The 13533-nt window shown below is 44.0% G+C and overlaps 1 protein-coding gene across 1 annotated transcript in view; it reads left to right on the top strand.

Annotated features, from left to right (window-relative positions):
• alg12 (ALG12 alpha-1,6-mannosyltransferase) overlaps window positions 1-13533 on the top strand; it is a 36000-nt gene that overhangs the window by 3934 nt on the left and 18533 nt on the right. The window contains exon 3 of the mRNA XM_073066376.1: window positions 11807-11980. Within this exon, the coding sequence (XP_072922477.1) occupies window positions 11807-11980 (174 nt within the window). The remainder of the gene's footprint in view (window positions 1-11806; window positions 11981-13533) is intronic.

Below are 13533 nucleotides of genomic sequence, written 5' to 3'. Positions count from 1 at the left end.
ACCCAGTTACGGGGTACGTAACAATAATAACATTTACTGTGAACTTTGGATTTTGCCTGTTTCAGTTAAAACACTCAGTATATAGTTCAGTTTATCATTAAAGTTTATCAATCATTGCAGTAGTTAAACTTCTTGTCAAGGAGGTCGTCCATTCAATTTGAGAATAGAAATGATTTCATTCATTTTTGGATTGGCTCACAGGGCTAAAATGGTTGCCGCAAGAGGACACAGGTTTAAGGTGCTGGGGAGTAGGTACGGAGGAGATGTCAGGGGTAAGTTTTTTACTCAGAGTGGTGAGTGCATGGAATGGGCTGCCGGCAACGGTGGTGGAGGTGGATATAATAGGGTCTTTTAAGAGGCTTTTAGATGGGTACATGGACCTTAGTAAAATAGAGGGCTATAGGTAAGCCTAGTAATTTCCAAGGTAGGGACGTGTTCAGCACAACTTTGTGCTGTAGGTTTTCTATGCTTCTATTGATGGTTCCAGACTGGTTGAGTATTTTATAGCATTTTCTTCCCGTATTTCAATGTTAAACATTGTTTGGAAGTCATTTAACCACAATATTGGTTTAGCAGAAATGGGATAGTACGCATTATTTTTGTATCAACTGTCTTTATTTGTGGAAAAACAACATAATTATTTGGAAAAATCTACTAACCCAACAGAAATGTAGAGTTTCAAAATTGTATTTATATTTCAATTTAATGTAATAGAACACAGAAGTACTGCTTTAGAATTCAAGTTTCAGGAATTATACTTTGTGGAGTCAAATTGTATACATAAGAAACAACAATGTAATTTATATTTTAAGCTGATTTTTTAAAAAAACTATTTTTCACTGATACAGCTTCTTTGCCTTAAAGTGATAATGCCACTAACTTACTGTACTATTGGAAAACTATAGCTTCATGGGGGTAATTCTATTTAACTAATTTGAGTATTTTGAGGAGGATGACTAGGAATACAATTTTGGGTGATGGGGGTGGAGATCCATCTCTACCGAAGGAGTTGTGTCGTGGTTTCTCCTGCCCCACAAACGACCAGGAGACGCAGAAGATTCTTCAAGAAGTATTAAACTTTAATTTGCAAATCAAAGCTGAGACAGTCATTGAGCTAGTCATTGATTGCCCACCGATCCTTGTACATAGCATTTTTTATAGCAATCTCCTGGTTTAGTTGCATTAGCATATCCAATCGGTCTACACATCCGCCACTATTGTTTCTACCCATTGACTTAATCATGTTCTAATCTACATCTCTTAGCTACCTCTCATTAACACACCATTGTCTTCTACATTCTTAAGATTTCATTCTCCTACTAAATTGGATACATGCATAGCAAATAGCAAACTGAAAGCTGACTACATAATCTACATCTCTTAGCTACCTCTCATTAACACACCATTGTCTTCTACATTCTTAAGATTTCATTCTCCAATTGGATAAAGCTGACTACATAGTTTTGATTACACAGCAAACAATGCAACTTTTATACTCCAATATATACCCCCTTTGAGACCCATAGGGTCTCACACAGAGAAAGAAGACTAAGAGTCCGCGCACAAAAGCCCCAATAAACTCAAGCACTTATTCCCAAATCTCGGGTTAAACTATAATTTTCTGCGCCAAGACCTCAAAGTATTGTCTCCCTGTTACCCTGGGCCACTGAGCCAAAAACCTGTCCCTTTGTACCTGAGACAGGGGGAAAAAAACTCAGAAGCCCTTACAATCTACTCCCACACTGTCGTTTTGCTTTTGTTCATCCTGCAGGTGTTGCAGGCTGTAACGAAACATTTTCGGTGTTTCTTTCTCCACTAAGCTCGCTTCAGTAATTGCCACGAGCATCAGAAATTGTTTGGTTGCAGCACACACTACAAGAGACTTGAGACAAGGAAGAAAACAGCACAGCACAAGCGCACAGCTCAACAATACAATACTGACAGTTATTGCCATTTTACTCCCCATCCTCCGAGTCTACTTTCTAACCAGTCAAATAACTGATGTCTGGACCCTGCATTCTGTGCGCCTACCTCGCACTGTGACAAGACAAAGTCCACTGAAGCCTGTAAATAAGGTGACCAAAAACCATCCTTCTTTATTTTCTTTTATCACTTCCCCCCTTGCACAATGGTCAATCCCATGCGCTTCTGAAATCAGAATCGTCAGTAGAGGGGTGGGCGCTACCAACAAACCGTCTTCCATGCTCCACAAGCCTTCCGGGTTCTGCTTGGCCCCCCTTCGTCTCCACATTGTCTGTTCTGCCAAAGTTGCCTTACCTTGTATTTCAATTAGGTCCTCTACCACAGGTTCTGGAGCTAGGCTTACCTGGGGGGCAATGACAGCTGATGTACATCCAGACGCTTTTCTGGCTGCCTCGTCCACAGCTTGATTTCCCTTTGTTATTACATCATTTCCCTTTTTATGTGCCTGGCATTTTACTATAGCCAATGCTTTAGGTTTCATCATGGCTTTTATTAAGTCTAGAATTCGCTGACAATGTTGTATGGGATCTCCACTACTTTTTTAAAAACCTCTCTGTTTCCACACTGCCCCGAACAAATGGCATACTCCATGAGCATATGCCGAATCAGTATAGATGTCTACTTTCTCACCTTCCATCATTTCACACGCAGCTGTCAGGGCTTTGATTTCCACTAGTTGGGTGGAACACGGTTGGGGACAGGACTCATCCTGATAATCTTATAGCTCAACTGATCCTGCTGCACTACCGAGAGCCCTGCATGATTTCCATCATGATCCCTATAACAAGAGCCATCTACGAACAGAACCTTTTTATCTGCATCCCCTAGTGGTTCTGACCGTAAATCTGCTCTCAATTTGGCAAATGCCATCATCTTCCCTACACAATCATGGGGTTCTCCTTCATAGCCCAAAGGGACAAAATCGGCTATATTACTGGTAGTGCATCTCTTGTATAGTTATGTCTGGAAATGTCAGTAGCATCTGATACGCTGCTATCCTGGCTGGTGTCAGCACAAATTTCCCTCTTTCCAGCAATTCTGCTACTTTGTGGTGTGTGTACAGAGTCACGGGTAGCCCAGGGTTACAGATGATGCCTTTTCATATGCATAGTACAGCGCCATCAATCCCTGATAACAGGGTGGACACCCCTGAGCCACCTCATCTAGTCTCGTACTGTAGTATGCTAACCGCTGTGACATAACGCTCCTGTCGGTTGGATACATACAAATGAAAAACCTTCTCGTAGTCAGGCAAAGCTAATGTTGGTGCTGACTGCAATTCCTGCTTAATAGTATTGAAAGCTATCTCCGTCTCTCCATTCCACTGTAAGCTGTTCTTCAAATTTGTATGTCCTGCTTTTTTCATTATCTTTCTCAAAGGTGCCACATCTCAGCATATTCTCCTATCCAATCTGAGCTGTACCCAAAAACAAAAACGTCATCATCTGCCCTACATTCTGGGGTTTTGGGGCCTTAGTTATTGCCTCAATCTGATCTGGTGCTATCGCCTTCACTCCCTTGGATATTACCCTGCCTAAGTATTCCACTTGCTGCGTGCAAAATTGCAGTTTCTTTTTGGATACTTTATGTCCTCCGTGCGCCAGCTTCTCTAACAGAGTTATAGTGTCCTGCTCACACTGTTCCTCGCTGTGGGAGCAAATCAACAGGTCATCCACATACTGTAACAATGTACTTTCCAATGGTATGCCCTCTAGGTCTGCCTTCAACACATGTGGTGAATGTTTAAACCTTTGCGGCATTCTGGTATAGGTATACTGAGCACCTCTGTAAGTAAATGCAAACAGATACTGACACTGGTCAGCCAGAAAAATGCTGAAGAGAGCCGAACACAAATCAGTCACTGAAAAGTAACTTGCTTCTGGTGGAACATTAGTCAAAAGCATGTGTGGGTTGGGTACTACCGCTGGCCAGTCCTCTACCACATCATTTACCGCTCGCAAATCATGCACCAATCTCCACTTAGATTTATCTGCTTTTAAGACCGGCAGCAACGTGGTATTGCATGGACTGTTTGTTCTTTTAAGCACTCCTATTTCAAGCAACCCCTGCACTGTTGATGCTATTCCCTCTTCTGTTTCTGGTCTTAGAGGGTATTGTGGTCTCCTGGGTGGAATTGCTCCTTTTTTCAGCCTTATTTCCACCGGACTAGCTGTTTTTATTTTCCCTATGTCCGTGTCATGCTGTGACCACAGAATAGATGGCAACTCATCTAACCTTCTATCTTTCTGCTGGCCTCTTTCCTTTCCCAGCAATGGCATGTGTGGTTGGGGAGTTATTTCAACCTCTCTCACTGTCCCTACCATATCTACACTTACCATTATTTTAATGCAATTGTTGTCTTCTGATATCCACACCTCTGGCGTGATTTTCCTCCACACTGTTACGGTTTCAGCACTCTTAACTAAGGGTCCTAAGTCTTTAGACTGATATCCCTTGTTTACCAACAACGTTACGTGGGGCGCAGCCTCTGGTATCCTGTACCATTTTTCTAAAAAGGTGTTCCACTTGTTATGATCCCAGCCCCCTCCCTTGTGAGAATCGCAAGAGCCCTAGTGAAGGGGGGGGGGTCAATGACCCAAGAGAGAGACGTGCGGAAGTTCGTGTTTCCATAGGGATGAAAAAAAAAGGCGACATTGACTATTGTCTCATGGAGACCACGTGAAAAGCCCTCGGGCAAAGTGGGCTGGTTGAGAGAGAGATCGCATCACCTGCAACCTGATTGACACCTGCGATCCCGTGAAGAAGTATAAAGGAGGGTCTGAGGGGGGGACAACCCTCAGACGCACCAAGGAGACACCAAGGAAGCACGATACCGATTCCTGTGGGAGCGGGAAGCCATTTTGAAGGAAGCCACGTGCGTTAGATTCCGAATTTTGAATCTGTGGCTGGAACCAACGGAAGACCGCTTTTAACTAACAACGGGGAAGCCTGCTCCCCTGATTCCAAGGATTTGCTCCGTAAAGACAACGGGCAAGTGTTTATCCTTTCTCAACCATCTCTCTCTCTCCACAATGTGAAACCCTAGCGGTTCCCAAAAGGGAAAAGCCTGCAGACTTCTGAGTGACTCTTTATATTTCAATTGGACTCAGTATTATCCCCAAGACAACGATAGAGCTTATTTCTGATTGATTATTACTATACCTGTGCTGTAGATCGAGTAGTGACGACTTATATTAGCTGAATGTTTGTATTAACCTTACTTTTGTGCCCCTTTATAAATAAAAACGTTTAAAAATAGTACCATCAGACTTCAGCAGACATATCTATCTTTGCTGGTAAGTGACTCAGTTACGGAGTTCGTAACACACTTAACTTGTAAAGCTGCCCCTTGCTTTCCAATTATCTCAGCCTCCCGTTCCAGGTGCTGTTGGGTACATGCCTCCAGGTGCCATCTCTCCGCTAACTCCCTGTTCTGAGTCTCGTCAAAAATCACTTTACAATGTAGCTCAGATTTGGGCATTACCGCCCTGGGTAATATAGCCTGCACGCCCTTTTTCCATTTTTCCCAGGCTTCCTGAATCTGATCTGCGATGTCTCCTATCCAAAAGACTTCTTGTCTTCTCGCACTATCAATTGAGCCCCTGCTCTTTCCACACTCAGCCCATTTCTGGTGCATTCTAATTTTAATTCCAGTTTCAATCAGGCATCTCTGCCTAACAAATTAATCGGAGTTCCTTTAAATACTAGCACCAGCAAAACAATTCCTTTATTTCCCATTCTCAACTGCACTGGAGCCGTGTACTGTGTCAACTGTGTTTTCCCCAAGAACCCTACCATCTTAATAACAACTTTCCTGACATGGCTGTACACAAGTGTACATGGCTCCAGTGTCTATCATCATTGGTGTCAGTTGCCCTTCTAACATAACCTGAACAATGGGTTCCTCGTCTGCCTCCCTTGTTATCATTGGGTAATGTCCCTTCCCACTCGAGTTCTCGGGGCACCCCTAATACCTCGCATAGGGGTTCACAGGTCCGCTTGGGCCTGTGGGGAATGGTCCTTGGCTAAACTTTAGTTTCCTTCTTATCGGTTCCTGCTGGTGTGTGACAGGCCATGGTGTAAACGGACAATCTCTTATGTGACCTGGCTGATTACATCCCCAGCGCAATCTCTCTACCTCTCTTTCCCCCTGTTTCCTCACTGGTCCCCTCTGCCTATAGCTCCTCTGTCCCCCTCCTTGGGACTTCCAGTCCTGTCTGGGCTGTTTGAATTTAGTCTGTTCCTGATAGGGCATTTGTGGTAATGCTGCTCCAAAGACGTTGATTATTGGCATGAGGTTTTCCGGCCCTTGTCTTACAGTATGATCGGTTCCTCCATATAGCGGTGCTTCATCCAGTTCGATGGCTGTACTCGGACCGGTGCTGGCAGCATCTTTTTGCTTTTCTCATTTTCCTTCTTTTTGAGTTCTTCGAGCTGCATTTGTATTAACTTTCTTTGCACCTCTTCCTGCTGCTCAGCCAACCTTCGTTTGTCTTTCCGGTATTTCTCAACCGCATGGACTACATGGTCTCTAAATTCTTGTGGTGTCATTGATGTCAGCCCAACCACTTCCTCCAGTTTGGATTTTACTTGCGGAGGCATTGCATCCAAAATGCTATGTCGGAACAGTGTGGTGATAAATAAGCTATTTTCCACCTCTTGCTCAGTCTCCAGTCTCCACCTTTTCAACTGGTTTTCTACGTAGGCTGCTGGGTCTCCCAGTGGATCCCCCTTTAAGGCTTTGGGGTCCACTTTGGGTGGATAAAGCTTCCTGAGGGCCTGCCATACCCTTTGCCTCTGTCAAACCCGTCTCCATCAGTTCTCGGGTCGTTCGAGTTTACTATGCCAGCCATTTCCATTAGTTCGTTAAATTTGGAGGTTCCCATCAACCTTATCAATAGTGCCTTCAAATCTCCCATAGCCAATAATCGTCCCACCGTTTCTTCTTCAAAGGCTCTAATCCATTTCCCTTCTCCTTCATGTAGATTGGGCAGAGTGTTTTTCAGCCCTTCTAGGTCCTGGGATCCCCAAGGGATATACTGCACTTGTCCTGATCCTTTAACTAACAACGGCATCATTCTTCCTCCTTCTTCCCATCTTCCCTGGCTCTCCTCCTCGCCTGACTCCCCATCTGTCTCAGGGTATGTCTTTAATGCCTCCCACACAAATTTCTCCGGGGTCCTCATCTTCCCTCGGTCTCCCTGTGGAGTCCTTCCTTTCTGTCCTGATTCAATACTTGGTTGGCCCCTGGAGTATTTTTCGCATCTCCTCTGGCAATTCCCTCTCAGTAACTTATCTAGCTCTCTCTCTACTTCCGCAAGTCGCTTCCCTACCGCCTCCTTCTGCTCTTCTAGGCTTCTGCCTCCTACCTCTTCCCCACAAATTCTCGCATCCTCTCTCTCTCCACTTAACTCTTGTTCCTCCAATGAGTCACCTTCTCTTTCTTCCTGTCCGTGTCTGTACACCTGTGGCAGGGACTCCTCATGATCCTTACTCGTGCTTGATTCCCTTCTCCTCTTGTGTTTCTCCAAGACTCTCATCTCCTATCCTTTTTCCACTTCCTCTTGAATGCCTCATCTCTTCCTGCCCTGATGAGCCACTTTCTTTTCTAGTCTGTTTATTTCTATGGTATAACCGATACTCTTCATACTCCTTTTCCCCTCTCAAGTATTTCATCCGTTCAATCTCTTCTTCCATTTCTCTCTTTGCCTGTTCCACCTTTATCCTTTCTGCCTGTATCTCCTTCCATATCGCCGCTTTTTCCTTCTCGTATTCTCTTTTTTCCTCGTCATTATCCCAAACTTGTACTTCTCCCTGCATGTTTATGGTTCCCGTCAGCAGGGGGCACTGCTTAGGGGTTCCTTTCTCATTATAGGGAAGGGGCCTTTCTGTTTCTTTCACGTCTGGGTACGGAGCTGAAGCCAGCTTCTCACTGTACCTTCCTCTCTCTCTAACAGGCTGTTTCTCCAGCACCTTAGTGTCTTCCTCGCTTGTAATCAATATTCTACCTGTCCTCAGCCTTTCTCCCTCCGTTCTGAAGAGTTTTAGCACTTCCAGTTCTCGTTCTCTTTTTTGCCCTCTTTTCTTAGATTTATCTTTTGGTTTGTAATTTTTAATAAGTGCCTCCATTTCTTCGCACAAACTTACATCAAACGTTCCTTCTCTTGGCCATTTTGTGACCAGGTTTTTGGTTCTCTTTTCCCATTTTTCTGAAGTTTTTGTGATCTCATATTTATTTACCGGGATTTTTTTGCTCAGAATCTCTACTGCCGTTCCTTTACCTGTCATGTTGTTCTCTCTTTTTAAGGTATTTCAGAGATTCACAGTTCGTTTACTGGATAATATTATTTACTCTAATTCTATGCCTGGTCTATCGTCTATCTACCAGCGCTTTAAACTATATATCGGACTGTCCTTGTTTCCTATTCTGTTCTGCCCGTACAGACCTCTATTCAGAGCGGTATCCACAGAACTTTTCTCTTTTCACCTCGTCTATTCAGACCCTTATCTCTTAAGGCGGTATCCACGAGGATTTTCTCTATTTTTCCTTTCCCTGCCCGTTCAGACCTTTGTTTCATACGAAGCGGTATCCACAGGGATTTTCTCTATTTTCCCTTTCCCTGCCCGTTCAGACCTTAGTTTTATACGAAGTGGTATCCACAGGGACTTACCAACACCACGTGGAATTTTTCTTCACTTCTTATTAGCTTATTTGTACTTACCCTCACTGCAGTGTTCTTGATCAATCCTCTGAGCCTCCTGTTAACCCCCAATTCTGCCAGATTCTTTGGACCGGAGAGACCCTTCGGCAGTGGTTCCACACTTCTGAGACTCCAAGACCTCCCCAAAACCAACAGAATTCTTAGTCCAAATTGTCGCAGAAAGCACTTACCTTTTGTTTGGGTGCACCCTTAATTCTGTTAGCCTTGTGGGGGTCCCTAGAGGACTGGGAAGCGTCCCCAATCTGCCGTTTCCTTTCCGCGGGTCTCTTTCCGGTCCTGTCACGGTCGCCAATTTAGTCATGGTTTCTCCTGCCCCACAAACGACCAGGAGACGCAGAAGATTCTTCAAGAAGTATTAAATTTTAATTTGCAAATCAAAGCTGAGACAGTCATTGAGCTAGTCGCTGATTGCCCACCGATCCTTGTACATAGCATTTTTTTATAGCAATCTCCTGGTTTAGTTGTATTAGCAGATCCAATCGGTCTACAGTTGCGTATCACAAGTACATCCGCCACTATTGTTTCTACCCATTGACTTAATCATGTTCTCATCTACATCTCTTGGCTACCTCTCATTAACACACCATTGTCTTCTACATTCTTAAGATTTCATTCTCCTACTAAATTGGATACATGCATAGCAAATAGCAAGTTCAAAGCTGACTACATAGTTTTGGTTACACAGCAAACAATGCAACTTTTATACTCCAATAGTTGTAAGGCTCCTTCTGTCCGCTAGCCTGCTGGTCACCCTTCGGCAAGGTGTAGTACCTGCTTAGCTGCCCTGCACTCCCACTCAGGGTCATGTGAAGCCATGGGAGCAGGTGGTGGATGGTCATATGAGGGAAGTGGTGCATATCACAAGTCCTGGTTATGCAACCACTGACCCCCGGCAGACAATCTCTGAAGAGTGTTGCTAATGGCTGGACTCGCCCATCTTGTAAAGATACTGCCCAGAAGAAGGCAATGGCAAGTAAGTGCACTCCTGCAGAAAAATTTGCTAAGAACAATCATGGTCATATTCCATGATCATCCATTTCATATGACTTGGCACATAATGATGATGATGCACTAAGAAGATTGGTGAAGATCGTGTGGCAGACATTTTCCATGTAGATGTTGGTAAGGCATTTAATAAGGTGCAGCTTGGTGTGATGGCCTAAAAGGTTTAGACATATAGGATCCCAGATGAGCTGGCTAATTACATTGAAAATTGGTTTGGTAATACTATAGTTCAAAGTAAATTTATTATCAAGCTACAGTGTGTATATATGTTATCATATACTACCCTGAGATTCATTTTCTTGTGGACATTCAGAGCAGAATATTGCATGCCTCTCTGGTAGCCTGACTACAAGAAAGATGATTATGCTGGAGAGAGTTCAGAGTTGTTGTCTGAATTGGAGGACTTTAGGTATGGGGAAAGACTGGATAAGCTGAGTTTGCTTTCTCTAGAGGGGAACAGGCTGAGAAGTGACTGATAAAGATGCAGTGTATAAAATTATGAGAGGGATAAACAAGGCTGATGACCAAAAGTTTTTTCTCCCCCTCCCCCATAGTTTGGGTGTGAAAAACAGGCAATTTGCTTTAAACTGAGAGTAAGGAGTGTTACGAACCCCGTAACTGGGTCACTTACCAGCAAAGATGGAGACGTCCGTTGAAGTCTGATGATACTATTTTTAACAGTATTTATTAGTAAAAATACACAAAAATAATATCAATGTAAATATACAGATAATATACGTCGTCAATACTAAATCTAAAAGTGCGGGTATAATAATAATAAGAAATAAGCTCTATCGTTGTCTAGGGGATAATGTATTGTCCGATGGAAATATAAAGTTCACTCAGTTCATGCAGGCTGCAGCCATTGGGACGCTGTGTTGCAGTTGTTGGAGAGAGAGAGATTTAGGAGAAAAACTTGCCGGCTTTCCTTTATGATTTCGATCCGTCAGTGTCTCGTTGGTGTGGCCGTTCCTCTCCTTTAGCTAAACCGTTCTTCCGTGGTGAGCCCACCACCCCAGGCAAGGGAGGACGCACACGAGCCCCCCACTGGCTTTTGCTATTAAACGCTGTCACGGGATTTCCAGCGATTCTCCTGGTGCATCTAAAGGGGTTGTTCCCCAGACCCCTCTTTTAGCCTTACTCACGGGGTCTCAGATGTCAATCAGGTTGGGATGATGCAATCCCTCAACCAGCCCACTCTAGTCATCTCCTGAGGGCTTCAATGAATAGTACAGTACTCAATACACAATTCCGTCTCCAAGAGACAATGGCCGTTATCAGTGGTTCCGTTCCACTGAGGTCAGGACACATTACAAACCTTGTGTATTCTGGATGTCTCTCTCTCATTTCCTGGGTCTCAGACCCGAAATAATAGCGATCTTGCAATTCTCAAAAAGGAGGGGGGGCGACTTTGTACCCTTCGGCTCCTCAGAGTTGCTTCACATTCGTAACAGGAGTTTTAAGGGGGATTTGAATTTTATTTGGGGTGGTTGATATCTAGAACTTACTGCTATAGGAGGTGGCAGAATCACATACCCTTCAGATACTGACTTGCTGTCCATTACCCTGCTGGTCCTCCATCTCTGACTGTCTGTACCGTTGCATACAGACAAAGGAGGACTCTTCATTGTTCTTTCCATATCTCATTTTGGCCACTCAGGGTTGCTGGCCCTGAGCTGAATCTCTGAACCTGGAGGAACGGTGGACCATTCTTCGTTTGGCCTCTACTCTTTGACCTGTTTGGCATGGGTGACCCTACCAAGAGCCAAAGCACAAGGCCCTGAGTGCAGTCAACATAGCTCTCCTGGCCATTGAGACATGCAAGCCTCCAAACCCTACGACAAGGTTACGATCCTCTTGAAGGCCTTCAGAGACACGGACACATAAATAGGCAAAACATAGAACGATACAGGCCGAGGACAAATGGCAGTAGTATAGGTGAGAAAAATGGTCAGTATGGATGTGGTCAGCTGAATTACTCAGTTCGGTGCTGTATGTCTTATAGTTTTATTTTGATTTTTGATGTTTTGAATATGATTGCAAAATAAGATTAATGCATATTTAATTGTGGTCATCTTCCTTTGTGTTTTAAATAGTTCGAGGATGCCTTGGTCTCTGTGTGATCTCTGCACTCTGGAAGTTCCAGAAAGAAGTCCGGAACCAATATGGCACAAGAGTAGCTGTTCTCTTCTGTTGGATCTCAGCAACACAATTCCACCTGCTCTTTTACTGCACAAGAACTCTCCCAAATATCTTTGCACTGCCCATTGGTGAGTTCAACTTTATTGTCCATTTCTTTTGTTTAATTTGGGGAGATAGTGTTTGTTGTCGCAGCATGCTTATTTACAATAAATTCAGAAAGTGTGAGTCATTTTCATGATCACAAACAAGAAAATCTGCAGAAGCTGGAAATCCAAGCAGCACACACAAAGCGTTGGAGAAACTCAGCAGGCCAGGTAGCATCTGTGGAAAAAGACTAGAGTCGACGTATTGGGCCAAGACCCTTCTGCAGGTCCTGTAGATAGGTGAGATCCAACAGCCAGAGAGGTGGTTCTACAACACTCTGTATAGAGCGAGGGACATAGCGAGGCACAGAAGTTATGGTCATCCACTTCAACAAAGGATAACCCCAATTGTGATGACTACTACTGGACCCAGATGTCTGAGGTTGAGAGTGGAACTACCGCAGTGCAAGTGCTTTTCCACTTTTAAAAACTCTCCTGCACAGGTGTCCTGTCATTGTCAGAAACAGCTACCATTATCATTGTGGGTAAGCGTAATGGTAAGTAAGCAAGGGCTCATGAATTATTGGAAATATCTATTTTTAGTTATTAAGGACTCAAAAGCAAAAATATAACTAATTAAACTAGGGAAAATGGGGTCGTCTTTGTCTGCCAGTTAATGGGAAATGTCTTGACAAATATTTCACAAAAGTGCTGGAAGCTCTGATAGTGCAATACTCTGTCCTAATCCAGTATTAGCCTTGGTTAAGCATATAGGTGCAGTGTGAAGCATGAACCCACAAACTTCAAAATCAGGACGTCAAGTCTCATTTTATTGTCATTTCGACCAAAACTGCTGGTACAGTACACAGTAAAAACGAGACAATGTTTTTCAGGACCATGGTGCTACATGAAATAGTACAAAAACTACACTGAACTACATAAAAACAACACAGGAATAAAAACCTACACTAGACTACAAACCTACCCAGGACTGCATAAAGTGCACAAAACAGTGCAGGCATTACAATAAATAATAAACAAGACAATAGGCACAGTAGAGGGTAGAAAGTTGGTGTCAGTCCAGGCTTTGGTTATTGAGGAGTCTGATAGCTTGGGGGAAGAAACTGTTACATAGTCTGGTCGTAGTAGCCTGGATGCTTTGGTGCCTTTTCCCAGATGGCAGAAGGGAGAAGAGTTTGTATGAGGGGTGCGTGAGGTCCTTCATAATGCTGATTGTTTTGCGGATGCAGCGTGTAGGGTAAATGTCTAATGGTGGGAAGAGAGACCCCGTTGATCTTCTCAGCTGACCTCACTATCCACTGCAGGGTCTTGCAATCCGAGATGGTGCAATTTCCAAACCAGGCAGTGATGCAGCTGCTCTGGACGCTCTCAGTACAACCCCAGTAGAATGTGATGAGGATAGGGGATGGGAGATGGACTTTCCTCAGCCTTCGCAGAAAGTAGAGATGCTGCTGGGCTTTCTTTGCTATGGAGCTGGTGTTGAGGGACCAGGTGAGATTCTCCGCCGGGTGAACACCAAGAAATTTGGTGCTGTTAACGATCTCTACTGAGGAGCCGTCAATGTTCAGCAGAGAGTG

The sequence above is a fragment of the Hemitrygon akajei genome, chromosome 14 (assembly GCF_048418815.1).
Source record: "Hemitrygon akajei chromosome 14, sHemAka1.3, whole genome shotgun sequence".
Classification (NCBI taxonomy): Eukaryota; Metazoa; Chordata; class Chondrichthyes; order Myliobatiformes; family Dasyatidae; genus Hemitrygon; species Hemitrygon akajei.
This window is presented reverse-complemented; position numbering and strand designations above follow the sequence as displayed.